General features: G+C 45.7%; 1 protein-coding gene across 3 annotated transcripts in view; it reads right to left on the bottom strand.

Annotated features, from left to right (window-relative positions):
* Positions 1-17,601, bottom strand: part of LOC147711757 (protein FRA10AC1) — a 354,287-nt gene that overhangs the window by 72,319 nt on the left and 264,367 nt on the right. For all 3 annotated transcript variants that reach the window (XM_086922478.1, XM_086922479.1, XM_086922480.1), the window contains exon 10: positions 8,774-8,887. In XM_086922478.1, coding sequence (XP_086778604.1) covers positions 8,774-8,887 — 114 coding nt within the window. The remainder of the gene's footprint in view (positions 1-8,773; positions 8,888-17,601) is intronic.

Below are 17,601 nucleotides of genomic sequence, written 5' to 3'. Positions count from 1 at the left end.
TCGCCGCGGGCCGGTTCCCAAGCGGCTCCGCTGCCGCAGCAAGGAGACTGAGGGCTGCGGGCTGCTCCACACCACCACGGGGAGCACTGGGTGCGTTTTCCGCTCGATCCGGGGGAGATCAGAGGTGTAAAAAGGTGCAGGTTTTCCAGGGGCTCGGGAGCTCACGGCAAGAGCGTCCTCTCAGCCCGCCATCTTGGCCACGCCCCCCGGTACCTTTTCTTTAAATAGGAATTGTGCAACTTTTACTATTATGGTTATATCCCAAAAAACATTTGACAAACAGGTTTACTGTTTCTTCATTTAAGAGCCTTTGTAGACTGTGCTAAAGAGCTGGCTATATGCATTAACAATATGCAGCGTTCTACTTTGCTTTCAATTTCAAACATTGCGTTTAAAACAATTCTATTAAAATCACAAAAGGCTATGCATTTTTTTAACAACCATTAATAAGGTGAAAAGTATAATTGGCTCACAGTACTGCAATGGTACTTCTAATTCCACTTTGTACCCATGCCCTCTCCAAAAAGGCTGCATCACTTGTGTATACCACAAGGAAAAAGCAAAATGAAAGTCTGCCATCCTTGTACGGATGGACGACTTTGGCTCACTCATCTGTGAGGTCGGAATAGATACCCCCTTCTTAGAAAGGGATTGCTTTCGAGATTTCAGCCTCACTTAACTCATTTCTCAAGAGGGAAACAGCCTTACTTTAAAACTTGAAGTTTTCCTCAACCCCTTACACCTCGCTGGCGGCACCATATCTAACTGCTGGGGAAGAGAAGGCTGATAAATTCAATCCACAATGACCCCCATTAGTGCCAGGCTGGCGATTCAAAGAGGGGGGTTCCAGCAATGTGAAGTGGGTACGACAGACACTACCTAAGGAGTTGAGCCTTGAGGTCTCAGTCATTGGCGGTAATACATCTTTAAAAAATCCCACTTCATGGGCTTTTGTTTCATACATGAAGTGAATGCCAGAAAAGACACAACACCCTCAGGCTGAGAAGCTGCAAAAGCGTGTGGACGCACAGCTAAATGGGATACTAAGGGATCCTTCAGCACAGGTGCCACAATCAAAGTGGAAAATGCAGACTGGGGGTCTCTTTCACATATAAGGGTAAAAAGAGGCGAAGGCAGGTCTTATCCCACCCTTTGCAACATTGTGGAACCAACATTAGGCCCAGCTGCTAAAGTCTTAATGAAAATCCAGGAGGAACCCCTAGATCAGGCTGCATTATGTAATAAAGATAGGAATTATGAAGCCTGAGTCCTTACTATCCCTGATATTCCTACTACACTAGGCCATACAATTGTTTGGTCCCTTCAGAGCTCTCGGGTTATATTAAGGATTGAGAAGCCTGAAAACGCCTCGCCAAAAATGTCAGAGGACCAGCAGGGAACAAGGAATCGATATCTCTTTTGAGATAAAAATAGATAAAATGTCCTGCCATTTGGGTCAGTGTGAACCAACTGGTACAACATCTGCTCAACCAATGATAGGTCTGGTTTCCAAGGGCTAAATGTGAGCTGTCAGAACTTATGGTAGACCGCAGTATCAGGATCCTTGTACCAGCTTTTGCGCTCTAATGTTTATTGCACTTGTTTTTCCTGTGATTCTCCCAACTTGTATGTTAGGAGCTGTGGTAACTGGGGGCCTTGTTTGGTAACTAGTTCACTTGCATGGTATCTGCACTAGCAGCACAGAGAAAGGATCTGAGGGAGGCTGCAATGTGTTTGACAGGATCCCAACCAAAAGAGTGAAATGTTTAGTGGACCAGCAAAGTACATTACAAGGAAGCCAATGAGGGCACATTGGATAGGAAAGGTTCTTCATTAATCATCTTGATTCAACCCCAGGATGGACATCACACCAGCATTCTACCCTTCCTTCAGAGACAGAGACAGAGAAGTCCTGTTACAAAAAAGGTGGCCAAGCTGAGAAAGCAAAGGAAAAAGGCTTCATGAACAACCAGCCTAGCTTACCTTTCACCTTCATGCACAGAAGTGCCACAGTTTCTGAGGCAGATGAATAGCAAAGATTTCTGTCACTATACAAATTATTTTTAAGGGACCTATTTGTTTATGATTCACACAGAATGTCTGTATGTGGCATATTTGCATACCAAACACTGCAGGCGTAGCTAATGAGAGAATGCTCGTTGTTGCTATGAAAGTTACAGATTACAGGCCACATGTATCAACCAATTTTGCGTTCACAAGTGGGCCGATATGTAGAAACGGCCAATTCGCAAATGCAAAAAAGGCATTTTACATGTATCAAACCCTATTTTGCGATTCGGTAACCTGTTACCGATACGTAAAATGGGTTACCTATTTGCTATTTGGAAATGGCGTGTTTAGGGCGTCCCCCCAAATAGCTAATCGCAGAGGTATATATGAATGTTTTGTGACAGTGAATGCATCGCAAACCATTTGAAATTTACCACCAACTTCAAGTTGGTGATAACCCATTCGTAAATGGGAAAGGGTCCACAAGAAACTCCTTCCCCTTTGGGAATGGTGGTCGAAAATGTTTTTTAAGAGCAGGCACGCAATCGGTTTTCCTTTAAGGGAAAGGGTTGCATTTACAAAAAAAAAAGGCTTGCTTAATTGAAAAGCAATCACGGACATGGTGGTCTTCTGACCCTAGCAGGCCACCATCCCTGTGATTTTAGCGATGCCTAGGGAGTCGCAAATTGCGGTTTACCTCATTGATATTAATGAGGTAGGTCGATTTGTGAGGCCCTACAAATCCCTAAATGAAACTCTTGGAGTTTCATTAATTTGGAATGCGCTGAAAGTCGCAATTAGGTCATCGCTAATCCAAATGTTGATGCATGTGGCCCTATATTAGTTGACTGTGGTGACATCCAGCACACATTACAGCCCAAGAACAAGTAATTTCCAAGGGCGTCAAAACTGTTTATGACTTTACTCAGTCCAAAGATGCTCCCACTCTGCTCCCAGAATGGAAGGAAGACTTACAAGTCTTGATGAAGGGGCCTGAGATTTTAAAGTACTTGGGATCCACATGGAGATACAACAACCCAAAAAATACAGACCCTCAGTCTGTTTAATCTATTAGAAGTCGTTGGTACAATTATCGAATTATAAAACATTTCAGCTGTTGTGCAGTATGTGGCAAGCAGAATCTACCCTGACCCACATTGAAATTCTGATATTTACCCCCCAAAGTGCCACAAGTGTTGTGGAAACAACATCAATCTAGTAAATGGAGTAGTGGTGGACGTACCAGCCTAGTGAGGAAGATCAAAATGTTACTGCAGCTGCAAATGGGTACATGTTCACCTCAAGGCAGAACCCACCAACTAAGCCACAGGTGGCCCCTTCAGAAAATCTTCATGACCAAGAACTAGTATGGTGAAGACAACCATCCCACTGAGTGAGGAATGAAATCCAGGAGGAGCTTTTGGCACTGGCAGAAAAGCGCGGTTTTATATTTCTATATTTTAATATTTCTTTTTCTTTAGAGTCGAGTTGCTGAAATCTCCTTGTAGGCATTAGGGCTAATTGCAATCTAGCTACGCAGCTGAATGCATATATGCTGGCAGGAGTGTTAGCACCCAAGGTAACAACGAAAACCTTGATGGAAACGTCACAAAATTGTAGGTTTGCCCACTAGTAGATTTTGAGTAAAACCATTTTCTAGAAAACAAGCATCCCCTGCTGGAAATTGAAAGCATATAGTGCAATTAGGTTCGACATACCACAATACTGACATTACATGAGGAGTGATGGACATGGCTAGTTTATGAAGGATGTTAAGGCAAATAATACAGGGAGCACTCCTATTTTACAAGAAAGAACTTAAAAGCACACCTGGGCGCAAATACGATTTCTTCCCCAATCTGTTACCAGTTTTGTTTTTTTGTACCAATCGGGTTGAAGCCTGCTGTGAGGATGGGTGCACTGATATCTGTTGATTTTTATATATTTGCAAGTTTTGCCCAGGCACAATTAGATCTTTCACCATTCTTTGCACTGACTCGAAATGGGCCTTTGCCAGACAGGCACAAATCTTTTGATAGGGTCGTTATTTTCGCCTCCCGTCCAAAGGACCCCCACTATTTTGGCCCACATTACTTAGTCAAGAGGCTCTTTCCCCTCATCAACTTTCAGGCATTACTGCCATGTAATGGTAGGATAGGAAGTTGCTTCTATAGCTGTGTAAAAGAAGTTTCTCTTGTAGGTGTCGTACATAGCAAGTGCCAATCATGGTGCGTTTGCACTCTCTCTCTAGTTCCCTTTGTTTAGGTCTCGCTAGAGCCAGCGCATGCGCTGGTCTGGCAAGACATTTTTAGTAAGCTGGTTTATAAAGTGCTACCAAAGGCAGCCACCAGCTTGCTATTACGCGCACAAGCGCGCGCCTCGCTCCGCCTCTCCAATGTTCTATTTCACTTTCGCGCAGGCGCACACAACTCCCGTTCTCGCCCGCACAACATTACCGGCTTGTTTAACTTGCAGTGTGTGGCGCGCGCGCTTGTTTCACTTTCTGGCTTTCTCTTTCTTCCGGCAGTTTGTCTCTGTTTTAATCACCAACTTCCCTTTCCATTGACTGTAGGATTCCATTATGCACATCTTTCTGCCTCTTTGTCTTCCTTTCTTCATCGCTCTCCTTGTTCTGTCATCCTTCAGATTTTCCTTACCTCCGAACATATTCCTTCTCATCTAGCTGCCCTTTAATCCTCTCCCCTGCCTATTCATCCCTCATTCATTTGGCCATCATTCAGTTTGCCTGCTCTGTTATCTTTCAGTTTATTTCCATTGTTCTGTATTTTGCCCAAGTATCTACGCATTAATGTATGCAACACTCCACTAATGTCTCTATCGGCCTCCCTCGCTAAATGTCATCTTCGAGTGTGTACCTCTGCCCTCCCATCCTTCTATCTGCCTGCCTTTCAAAGGGACGTTTACCTGACAAGCGTGGATGTGTTCTTATCTCTGCCTACATGTCTGTCTTTCCCGTCATACTATCTGTACATCTGCCATTCTGTCAATCATTCCACCTGCCTATCCAATACTCCATCTGTATCTCTCTCATCAGCGAAATGAAGAAAGGCTTTTTCCAGTTAAAAGTAAGAAAGATGTCACAGGAAATTAGAAATCACAGAAATACTGTTAACAATTTACAACAAAGCTGTATGATGATAAACGGATAAGACCGACAATATTATTTTAGATTTAAATTAATAACAAAACATATAATTTATTCTGAGTGTAGCAAATTACAATTTTGCTGAGCAGTGGGTCTCTTTCCTAGAAAATAACATTCAACAAATTATAATATAGTAATCTACACAATTCAGAGATGACTAACAAGCTATAATGGCAAATTAGTCAGAACAGGATAAACATGCTACTTTTTCTATAAGACGATTGCCGTTCTATAGTGGGAATGTAGATGTGCATGGGATTTGATGTTAATAATGACTTTAACTGAACATACAAGACCTTATATGTGAACATTTATATTGAACTTTCAGATGCTTCCAGTGCATTTTGGGCTGGAAATGTTGTGCTGTGTGTAAGTGAAAACAGGTCTTACTATTCCAGGTCAAAAGATGCAATCAAGTTAATGGATAAATATGAATAAAAATGAGGAAAATTACATTTGTTAGTAGTCAATGATTTCAGAAGATTTTTAGATCAAATATGGACAGGTCACATGTTTTATGAAGTATGCAACAGCTTCAACAGCAGTATAGATTGCTAATCCATTCATGACCCCACAAATGATCTCTCTATACACCCTCTAAGACAGTGGTTCTTAAGGTTTTGAGTGCTTTGGACCCCACTGAATCATTTCTGGAATCCAAGGACCCTCACTGAGTCATTAGTGGAAGACGGGGTTAACGGGCCCAAGCAATTTCTATAATTCGGACCTTAAAACAATACACACAAATACAACAAGCATTGGCATAGCCAATAGGTCTCGCCTTTGGGGCCTTAAGTATTTAGTTATGCAGCACAATATCCTTGGTGCAACAACATCAACTGTTGCTTGGCTAAACACTTATAAGGTCCCAAAGGAGAGACCTATTGGCTATGCCAATGCTTGTTTTATAAAAACAGCCAACAGGCGTGGGCTTTCTAACTGATGGCTAAAGAGTCAACAAGAGGGCATTGAACCTGGGAAAGAACTAAGAGTAAAGGAGATACCACAAAAGTAACCTAATTCAATTATGATGGCCAGGTTCTTTCCCACTCTTAACTCGCAGTTCTATTGAAAGAACTGATGAAATGAGAAAGAAGAGAAAGGCCGCTCTTGCAGCTTAGACCTAGAGATCACGTTGAGGTGAACTTTCAGGTCAAATCTCACATCACTCAAAATACTGAGAGCAAACCCACTGAGAGCAAACCGAGAGCAGAAGGTTCTTGGGTAGCCCACTTAGCTGCCTGACATGTTTTTTTGACAGGCAGATGTGTGGAGAATGACACAGATACCACCTTATAACTGGATAAGTGAGCCTTGACACTGAATGTAGGTTGGGCTAGATGTAACATATATCAATGAGTGATGCATTACATTATCCATAGTGCACTGGCTGTCTCGGCAGTCACTCGACTGCCTCCAGAGGCCACAAGAGTTAGTCTGGTGCATATATGCCTCTGGCCAGGTCCAGAAAGTAAGTCAGTTTCTCAGGAGACGTGTTCCAGCTGCGCAGTGGTTGTGAGGGGTGTACCAATCTCCCTCCATCCATTAAAGTAGATCTCTTCACAGGGAGAGAAGGATGTGCTACTTCTTCTGAGGTAGAGGAAGTAAATAGGAAGATGCGACCGAACAAGGCCTAAATGAAGGCACCAGGGGATACTTTCTGATCTTTCAGAGGACTGTTGGTGTCAGTGAAGTTGGGGTTGTGGTGGTTAAAACATTTGTCACCTTCAAGTCCAAGAAGCAAAGAGATCACAACTGTTGCTCAGTAGAGTTACAGAAACTTCTGTGGGTGGACAACCACAGGCGTCGAAGATAGGTGGACAATTTCCTGGACTATTTCCTGCTCATGAGATGTGTGGATTCATCTGCTCAGGCTGTTCACCCTGATGCGGTTGATCCTTGCATGCATAGATTATTAAGAACATGGCCTGTTGCAATGCTCTTTCCTGAAAAGCCACTTGCGTCAGGCAGTGAAGGCGACAGTGGAAAATAGAATGGAAGAAAGACTCCACAATAAGCCCCAATAGAGTCATGTTGGGCATCATGCACGGAATTCTCTAAGCACAAGTGAAGCAGATGCCCACCAACACCGTTTGACAGAAAAAAGTGAACTAGGGAGGGTGCACGCAAGTTCAGCGATGGAGGCATGATGCGCATGATACACGCATGCATGTGTGGTACCAGCACACAAAGTGCTCTATTAGCAGGCATGTAAAGAAGCAGGTCCTTACCCCTGCCGCTAGATGCCAAAGGTACCCCCGAGGTGAAAATGGAGAAGAGTCAGGACAGAAAAGTAAATGTCATATGAATATCAGTTTGATGATACACCTTAAAATACAACCCAAAGAGTGTCCCCTCAGTCACACAAAAGGTAAACTGAGATCCAAACCCAGGTAAACGACTCCTGGCGGGGATGATTACAGCCGGGGCATTTGAATTAATGCTCTGAATGCTTAAAGATTGACCATTTTGAGAAAGTGGGCCAGTAGCGGATTACACAATCTGGTGGCATGATAGACAAAGGACCCGTCAAAGCCCATTCACATTTCAATTTAGGAATACAAACGAGCAGGTGTTAATAGAGCACACTTCTTTAACTGGGACATTTAATTGAGACCTAGCATTACTAAAAGAGGTTCTGCAACCCGACTCGGTGAGTGATATAGTTATCAGTTTGACGTATAAAAGCTGCTGTACCTCTACTAGGGAGTAAGTGTTTTCTTGGTGGTGAGCAATTATTCTGGACGGAAGGTTGTGAATGAGCAAGAGTCACAAGGACATTATTCCTTTACAATCATCAACCAGAGATCATTCAACTGCTCGATGAAGGGACATTACTGGCGCTGGAGTTGCACCTCCAAATTTAAGGACCTGGAAACACAATCACTGTGCTGTTTATTGCATAAGCAGGGATTCATTAGTAAAAAACAAAAAACTTAAAAAAACAACAATACATGGTCTAGCTCTGTGTGAGTGTTTTACGCGCTAAGAGCAGTAAAATGTGAGGCGCTGTGTCTTAGCACATGAGAAGCAAAGGCTCGGGCCATTCAGGCTCATTCTTTGAATGTGACTCTACTCATTAAAATGTTTGGCCTTAGATGTACTTTACACGAGAGAACTCACTATGAATGAACCCTGCTAGTTTAAATATAGCCTGTGTGCCCGAGTTTCACTCCTATTTCAGAAAGGTGTTTGTAAAAAGGTTGGACACAATTCAAAGGCCTCTTTTGGTACATTGTGGGCTGGTTATTCTACATCAGACTCCGGAAGAATTGGTGAGGGTGTCACGCGCCTCAGTAGGAGTACGCACTAGCGGTTGGGAAAGAAAGAAATGCGCTGAGACTAACTTATAAATACTTACACACGTTAGCTGCCCAGGGAGCATCTTTGTTGTATACTGAGAGGATCCATTGCATTTGACACTACACAGTACACTCTAAACTGGCTTGTTTGAAATTTTTTCCTGAGGATATTTCACCAGTAGCTCCTTGAATCAGGGGTGTGTCGGTCTGTGGGCGCACGAATAGAGAAAACATACAAGGCAAACATAGCCTTTTCTGGTGTGCCAACAACACTCACTAGGACGAGCTGACTTACTTAATTTAACAAGTGCATTCCGTTTTTCACCATGCTCCAGATACCCGAAATTCACCTCCCAGCTCTTCAGTCCTTCCTTTTCATCACAGTGTTTGTTCCCACAGAAAAACTGACCTGGCGGGAAAACAGTACAAAAGGATAACAATGTTATTAAAGAGTAAGACCGCCTTTGTTTTCTGTAGATAAGTTAAACGTTTAACAAAGACAGCATTTCAGTGGCCATCATGTCTGCAAAAACAAACAAATTCTGCAAAAACAAACAAATGGTATCATCAACACCTACAAAGAAAAATGCATATAAGTTGCATTGGGACTTTACCTCAATGAAAATAATTAGATTTTTCAGTCATCGAAATTTAAGTCTAACAAGCAGCAATGAAATTCTTTCTTACAACGTTTTCTGGTGCAGTGCAATTTATCCATTAGTGACAGCTCTACTTAAAGAGGACTTGCCCTAAAGCTGTGCCCTGGGCTACTGTTCAGGCCCTCTGAGAGGTGGCTCACAATCCTTCTGTGTGTATCAGATCTAATCTGTACCATTACAGAGCAAGCAAACAGGCAAAGTGTCTTAGAAAAGGGGGCGAGAACAGCCAACGATGACATGACATGTAGCATGACACATGGAGGCCTTTCCATCTACACAATAATGATTGACTGCCAACATTTCTGTATCTAGGACACATGTAGCAGAATATGGCTGCTATTGCTCGATCCATATAATTTGCAAAAAGAAGCTCAACACCACAGAAACATCAGTAGTACCGTCATCAGCAATTATGGAAGCACATGTATATAATTACTCTAGGGCATGAACGGTAAAATAACACCACAAGTGCAAGGTAGCTCACCTCGGGAAAAAAATGAAATCATTTGTGCCGAGTTTGCTGCCAGTTATACGTAATTTCTGTCATGTTTTTGTGTTGCAAATCTTCAGAATCTGGCAATTTACAAGTGAGCTTTCCACTTAAATTGTAGCACAAGAAGGGTACAAAGTTCCCCAATGTAGTTATGGAAAAGGAAGGAGTGTGAGACTAGCGTGAAAGCGAGGAGAGGAAAAAAGGGGGGATTCCCTTTTTGGAACTAAACACCAGTCGCTTCCAGTCCTGACCCGACGCTTTGGGGGTAGGTGTCGACGGCTGAGACCGCGCACCAAACAGGTACCTATTCTAAAGGTGTCAGTTCCACGGGAGCAGACTGCTGGGGCACCCTAGGGAATTTCTTAGGGTGGCAACATTAAGGGCAGGACCATTTGGCCTGCACATATACTGACCTCAAGACATAAGGTTGTATATCATTATTCACTGTGTGTAGTACAGTTCACTTAGGTCCTGACGAATTGCTTAGAATGCAAGAAACATGTTGACCTGATCAGAGGGTAGTAGATACTTCACTGTAACGTTGCACCCGTACGTATCTCCCCTCCTACTTTTTAACCAAGGTAGCCAACCACATTAATAAAGTCCACAGTGGATTGTCTAACCTTTTTTAACTCACATTCACTTCACGACTACACAATCACTTGCGACCACTTTTACCCTCTTACTCTCTAACCTGCATGCAAAATATGGCAGGAACAAAAGATCTCCGATAAAGAGCCCCTTCGCGGGTGCCCGCCAGACATTGCAGCGCCAGTCTGACGAGGAGCAGAACCCATATGATGAAGCATGACACCTAGCTTGCTGGGTGTGTGAGGGTTTTAGTTTCAAAAAGGGAACCCCCCCCTTTTTTCCTCTCCTCGCTTTCACTATAGTCTCACACTCCTTCCTTTTCCATAACTACATTGGGGAACTTTGTACCCTTCTTGTGCTACAGTTCTTCCGGGCTTGTACACTGGACCCCGTTAAAAATATCCCCCTCACGGTTCCCTCCTTTGTTGATAACTTTCCACTTAAATTCACCTTTTTAGCAAGTTTGCTTTAGGCGAGTTTACGCAAATGGTGGCAGATTGGTGGTATTTACCCAGCGGATTTTCCACCAGCTTTGGAGGCCTCTAAATTTGTATTAAGTGGTCTTCTGGGACAAAATGTGACCTAATGGTTGAAAGCAAATCACTCTGAAGATGAGAACCTATGAGATTTTGAAGTGCTCTATGAGAAACTCGAGTAGAGATCTAGAATCATTTTTAATTAATGCTTTGCACCAGTAGGCGTGCATCCCTCAGGGAAAGCTGGTGCAGGTACGAACGGCAGTACCAAATCCTGGGGGGGGGGGAAATTGCGTAGTTGTACTCCGTGGAATTCCACGGAGTTACATAACAACTCTGTTAGATTCTGTGGAGTTCTGCAAACGGGCAGAAAATATGCATGTTGCGCTGCTCGCATTGCAATTTAGTGCCAGTAGGATGAGCGACCCTCAAAAATCCCTGTGAACGTCACCATGTGGTGGGCCAGAGTGCGCAGCCAATCGCGTTGATGTTGCTGCAACTCAAGAAGAAAATATAATAGAGAGGGGACAAACGAACAACAGAATATTACTGGTTGCCTCTGTAGTCATGCTTTCAGCCAAGGTTTCTATTGCAAACTGATGGCTTGCTACCAAATACATGTTTCGGCCCCCATATAAATGCTGTATGCTGTTTGTAGGAAGATAGATGGGTGGGGTCTGCTTGTGACCGGTTGAGGTGCTTGGACCTATAGTGCTTAGAAAGAAATGCACCTCGGCACAGAGAATATTGAAAAAACATGAGGTGAAGCTATACGTCATTCAGATCTATAGTAGCCTGTAGAAAACTAGGAGGGTCGGGTTTTTGTCTCAAAAATGGAAACCAATATGGTGGCAGGGATTTTAACAGTCTATTTGACATCATCAGGATCGCGGATGCGTTAATCGCATGCCGCAAAGATGATACTTAAAATGTTCCAACCATTGAAAAGTAAAGAGTGGTAGACTGAAGAGTCAGTAGCGTGGCCCTAATATGTGCAATATTCAAAGGTAGTCAGTATTTCAATTTGCAGAATCCAAAGCAGAGCAATGAGGAATAACGCAGCCTAATTTAGCTTAAACCTCCACCCTATTGTCTTCTTCCCGGGCCCTGTCCTGACCCTCACCCCAAACCATGGCCTTCGCACCCGTGCCAGCGAACTTCTCTTTTGCAAGCTCGGCTTTTCATTTTATAGATCATAACATGCCACTTTTCCCACAGCTGCAACACTAGCGACTGCTACTGGAACAACCTAGGTAAACGTCATTGTTTGCAGCCAAAACACTTATCACATTGTGGGCCGTGCCCAGTTCCAGGCAAAACATCTACGTGCACTTATGAGACACAATCTCAGAGGACGGATTGGCCATTTATATCAGTAGGCATTTCCAGGCAGGCGGGGGTGTTAGTGGGGTGGAGTCTGAGTCACCGGAGGCCAGTTTTTGAAGGTCGACGACCGGTGCCTCTGTCCCCAGCTCCCCGGGGCATATGGCAGCCGGCAAAAAGAGAAAGCGCGGGAAAGACACAGGAAGGGAGAAAAAGAGACAGGAACGGAGAGAGAAAGACAGGAACGGAGAGAGAAAGACAGGAATAGAGAGAAAGACAGGAATAGAGAGAAAGAGACAGGAAGACAGGAATAGAGAGAAAGACAGGAATAGAGAGAAAGAGACAGGAATAGAGAGAAAGAGACAGGAATAGAGAGAAAGACATGAATAGAGAGAAAAAGACAGGAACAGAGAGAGAAAGACAGGAACGGAGAGAGAAAGACAGGACCAGAGAGAAAGAGACAGGAAGGCAGCGTCGCAGAGCTGTAGAATTTGGAAGACACTTGGAAAACAGACTCTTATTGCGAGTGTCCGTGAGCGTGGCACCACGGAGCTGTAAAAGGAGCCGAGAACGAGGGCCCTCAGAAATGAATTCCCACATACTTAAAAGATATACTCGTGATCACTGGAGGGGCGCGTAAAACAGAAACAAAACATACTAGATCCTGAAAATGTCTAAGGAAGAACAACCCGTGGCATCACTATCTGCGCTCTCTTGGCAGCACCATCTGGGCTCGCTCGGTGCTATATTGGGCGAGCAAAAGCTTTTCCAGATCTCCATTTCACTTCCAGCCCAGCTCCACCTCCACCTTATAAGTTAACTTGCCAGATACCTTTTGTTCCCCAGACTGGTCAGCAGTTTTCTAGTTTTATTCTTGATTTCAAGTATGTTCCGTACAAACTACAGCGATTTTTTTTTTATCGGAGTAAAATGTTCAGTAGTGAGAAACGCATCTCATCTGCACCAACGGAGAACGATAACCACAAGAAAACTGCCAGAACGGCTCCAAAGTGGCTGGCTTTGTGTTTGTTTTCTAAATAGCTATCTACGAACTTGCATCCTACAACCGATTCCGAACTGGCATTCTTGGGCTGTTAGCGCCCCTCAGTGTCCACATTTTTAATTAACATAGAATATATCTACTTTCAATAAATAAAAAAAACATTTGCAATACAATCGGTCCCGAATTTGTGAAAGTTAGAGCGTCTGTCGTTGTAAACGACATTGTTTTTTACTTTTGTTTTTTTGATTGCAGTGGAGTGATCATATTTGCATACCACTCTTGCCATTTGTATGACCTCGCAGCGCCGGAGGCCAGAAAATGGGAAATAGGTTACAAGGGAGGGGAAGTAGAAAACAAGCATTTACAATGCAATGGTTTCGCCTTTGGAAAAGTTAGAGCTATTGGCATTGCTCATGACATTTCTTTTTTTTTTACTTATAAATAAATGGCATTGCTATTTACATTGCAATAGGTCTCACATTTGTTGGAGTTGGAGCTACTGGCATTGTAAATGGCAATGTTTTTTATTCATGCTTTTTTGTTTGCAGTGGAGTGATTTTTTTTAAGTTCACACTATACCATATTATAAGCTTTTATAGCAACTATACAGTATAGCTATTTTAACGTAAAAGGGTGTAAATGGATGAATACAAATACAAAAAAGAATCTTAAACTGTATGGTGGAATGTATAGCAGGTGACAGACTACCGATCACAACATACGTACTTGGAAGTGATTGTGGGTACCATATGTAACGAGATGCATCCATAAGATTTGAACACTTTTAAGAGGCACAGTCAAGTATTTTGGAATAACGGCAAAGAGAAGAGCAGCAGTTTAAGCGATATAGAATAAAGAAGAAAGAAGAAACTGTGTAGAAAATAAGAAATAAATATCTTAATCTCGCATATATTAGCATCAGCCCTAATAAATCATCCAAGCTCCTGATGGCAGTGGGTCAAACCCCTAATGCCAGGTTATTTTTGGTTTGTAATTCTCCTGTTCTCTAGTGGTTGGGATGCAGGTTTTGGAGGAGTTAAGTTGGTCTGAATCCACCGACTGACAGCTCGGAGGAAATGGTCAGGCCCCGAGAAGTCCATATCCACCCTATGTCACCATCTGAATTATGCATGCGTCCTTGCAGCAGGTACCGTTGAAGAACTCCGTGAGGTCCAGTGGGTTGTGAACTAGAGATTTGGGAGAACTGGTGATATGATTGAATCTTGAAATATGTCAGAGCTGAAGAGAGCCAAGGAAACAGGGGGACGACGGTGGCCCTGCTGAGCGGGCAGGAGGAGAACCAATAGCCACTGGTCTCAATAGTAAGGTCTGGTGGTGCACTCTGCTAATGATGCTGGGCACGTGCACCAATAATGCAGCCACTCCATCTCTGCCCACTGACATTTAATCCCGACGGATAAAGTGCCTCAGAACATACCACACTGCTGTTCAATATTCTACTCAGAGCCACACAAAGCAACCGTCAAATAACGCCCTCGAGCTACAACAAGGTACCCGAGCTAGAACAAAGGTACCCGAGCTAGAACAAAGGTACCCGAGCTAGAACAAAGTCACAGCTCTGTGATAAGACCACGCACTGCAACGCACACACCGGAGGGCGGTGAGCCTTGAGCCAGGCACACCCGCCACAAGCCAGTGAGCTAAAACAATCACCACCCGGTGAAGGGTACTTATTGTCGAACAAACCTAATTGTGTGTGAGAAAAAGTCCCCGCCCCAAGCTGCAGGAATCACAGACGTCACGTAGAAGAAGGCAAAGTCGCGCAGACCTAGCCCTCAGCTGAACAAGCAGGTCCGGTGCGCGCTGCAGGGGCCAACGCACCGGGCGCTCTAAATGGCTTTTCTCGCCCCATCTCTCGATGGGCGTGCATAACAAGAGCCCGCCCCTGCTTCCACACATCCTTTTGTACCAGGGGAAAACCTGTTTGCCTCCACCCTCGCCCCTAGTGAAGTTACTCGGACTGCTGGAGACTCCCCTCTCCAGGGGAAAACCTCAGTTCTCGAAGCCCCAATCAGGTACACCTGGAGGAAGTTGGCAGCTCCCCACCCTCCCTACACGTATTCGTTCCATTGACTGCACCTCTTAATTTGCGAACGAGGTATGCAGTCGGCCATTCTCACCCAACCACCTATCAGGTCTTCCGCGTACCCTCTGGCTCTGTTGTGATGACCGCTTCCCTCCCAATTCTACATTATAATAGAAGCCCCTCCCTCGCCCCTAGCACCGGGGCCTTCACGGGCAAATATCTGGATGGCTCTAAACAAAGAGGGGCGCAAGAGGTGGAGACATGGCCGGAAGTCATCAAATACCACAGCAGGGAACTCAAACACCACCCTGGCCATGAGAAGAGCGCACACAAACTCACCACTCGTCACCCAGAGCTTCTGGCAACGCCCCAAATGTACTCAAGTACCGACGGTCACTCCATGCACATAGTTAACCCGGACAGACCCGGCCCACTTAAAGCCCTGGGCACAGCAGAAGGGGTTTGGGCAGAAGCGTGGTAAGGGTACAGTCAAAGCGCGACGCATGAAGAGTACTAATGTTTACCAGCGGGATTGGGGGTTTGCAGTCGACGGCTAATGCAGGCGGGGTGCACAAGAGAGCGCTGGCAGAGTCCATACTTAATTGCAGCCTGAATACGAGGCGGGTGAAAGAGGGGTACGGGGGAATGTTCAGGATGACTTCCAAGATGGATGCAGAGGGGTATTGGTAAAGCTGCAAGGAGGATACGCGCGAATAAAGTTTACAGGTTGAGTGTCCGAAACATTACAGGGGAGGGCGGAGTTTGGTTGGAGTGGTACAGCCTCGATAGAGGGCGCAAGGAGTGTAATAATCACGGCTGCAGCAGCGCAGTTCATACAGGTGGGGTCCAATCATGTTCAGAGATGTACAGGTGCAAGGCGAGTAGTTGGAATGAACTTCAGCAGCCAAGGGAAGGGCCAGGTGCACGCCGGGGAATGGTGACGAGGACCGGGTGCCCCGAGGGATACTGAGGGGGTGTGGCTGGGGGAAATGAGCTGGGGTAAGGGAGGCGGGCGAGCTCCTGTGACTAGGGTCAGTGAGAGACAACGGGCAGGGGAGGGTCAGTGCCGCGGGAGGGAGGGTCAGCGGAGGTCGTCGAGGAGGGTCAGCTGAAGCGGAGGAGGGGACTTTGCAGCCGGTTCAAGAGTTTTGCACACGCTGGGCTCGGGCACTGCACTATCGGCTCTGCAACCACGGGACAGAACGCGGGACAGGGAACCAGAGCGAGATCAGAGCGGAGCCGGACTAGACCCGGAGTCAGCTCGGGACATATTCGAAGCCAAAACCCGAACGGAGATAACGTTAAAGCGGAGCAAGCATCCGTTTACAGGGCAGAACCGGCAACACCTTCTGTGGTTGAAATAAGTGTGTCTCCTATCACCCATATACACGTACCCCTGGCCTTTATACGCCTTGCCCTAAAAAAGTGCATACAACTCACCGTTCGCACAGCTGTGATGTGTTAAAAGCGCTTCCATCAGATCCCCTCGCGCTTCACTCTGTGACGGTGACTTATCTTTTTTTTTGGGAGGGTGTCCAGGACCGGGGGGGGGGGGTGGGGGGGGGGGGCGGGAGAGGACAAGGAGTGTAATAATCACGGCTGCAGCAGCGCAGTTCATACAGGTGGGGTCCAATCATGTTCGGAGATGTACAGGTGCAAGGCGAGTAGTTGGAATGAACTTCAGCAGCCAAGGGAGGGGCCAGGTGCACGCCGGGGAATGGTGACGAGGACCGGGTGCCCCGAGGGATACTGAGGGGGTGTGGCTGGGGGAAATGAGCTGGGGTAAGGGAGGCGGGCGAGCTCCTGTGACTAGGGTCAGTGAGAGACAACGGGCAGGGGAGGGTCAGTGCCGCGGGAGGGAGGATCAGCGGAGGTCGTCGAGGAGGGTCAGCTGAAGCGGAGGAGGGGACTTTGCAGCCGGTTCAAGAGTTTTGCACCCCTTCCCCCGTTACCCTCCGCCCCCTTTGCACACGCCGGGCTCGGGCACTGCACTATCGGCTCTGCAACCACGGGACAGAACGCGGAACAGGGAACCAGAGCGAGATCAGAGCGGAGCCGGACTAGACCCGGAGTCAGCTCGGGACATATTCGAAGCCAAAACCCGAACGGAGATAACGTTAAAGTGGAGCAAGCATCCGTTTACAGGGCAGAACCGGCAACACCTTCTGTGGTTGAAATAAGCGTGTCTCCTATCACCCATATACACGTACCCCTGGCCTTTATACGCCTTGCCCTACAAAAGTGCATACAACTCACCGTTCGCACAGCTGTGATGTGTTAAAAGCGCTTCCATCAGATCCCCTCGCGCTTCACTCTCTGACGGTGACTTATCTTTTTTTTTTTGGGAGGGTGTCCAGGACAGGGGGGGGGGTGCGGGAGAGGACAAGGAGTGTAATAATCACGGCTGCAGCAGCGCAGTTCATACAGGTGGGGTCCAATCATGTTCGGAGATGTACAGGTGCAAGGCGAGTAGTTGGAATGAACTTCAGCAGCCAAGGGAAGGGCCAGGTGCACGCCGGGGAATGGTGACG

The sequence above is a fragment of the Lissotriton vulgaris genome, chromosome 5 (assembly GCF_964263255.1).
Source record: "Lissotriton vulgaris chromosome 5, aLisVul1.2, whole genome shotgun sequence".
In the NCBI taxonomy this organism is placed as follows: Eukaryota; Metazoa; Chordata; class Amphibia; order Caudata; family Salamandridae; genus Lissotriton; species Lissotriton vulgaris.
This window is presented reverse-complemented; position numbering and strand designations above follow the sequence as displayed.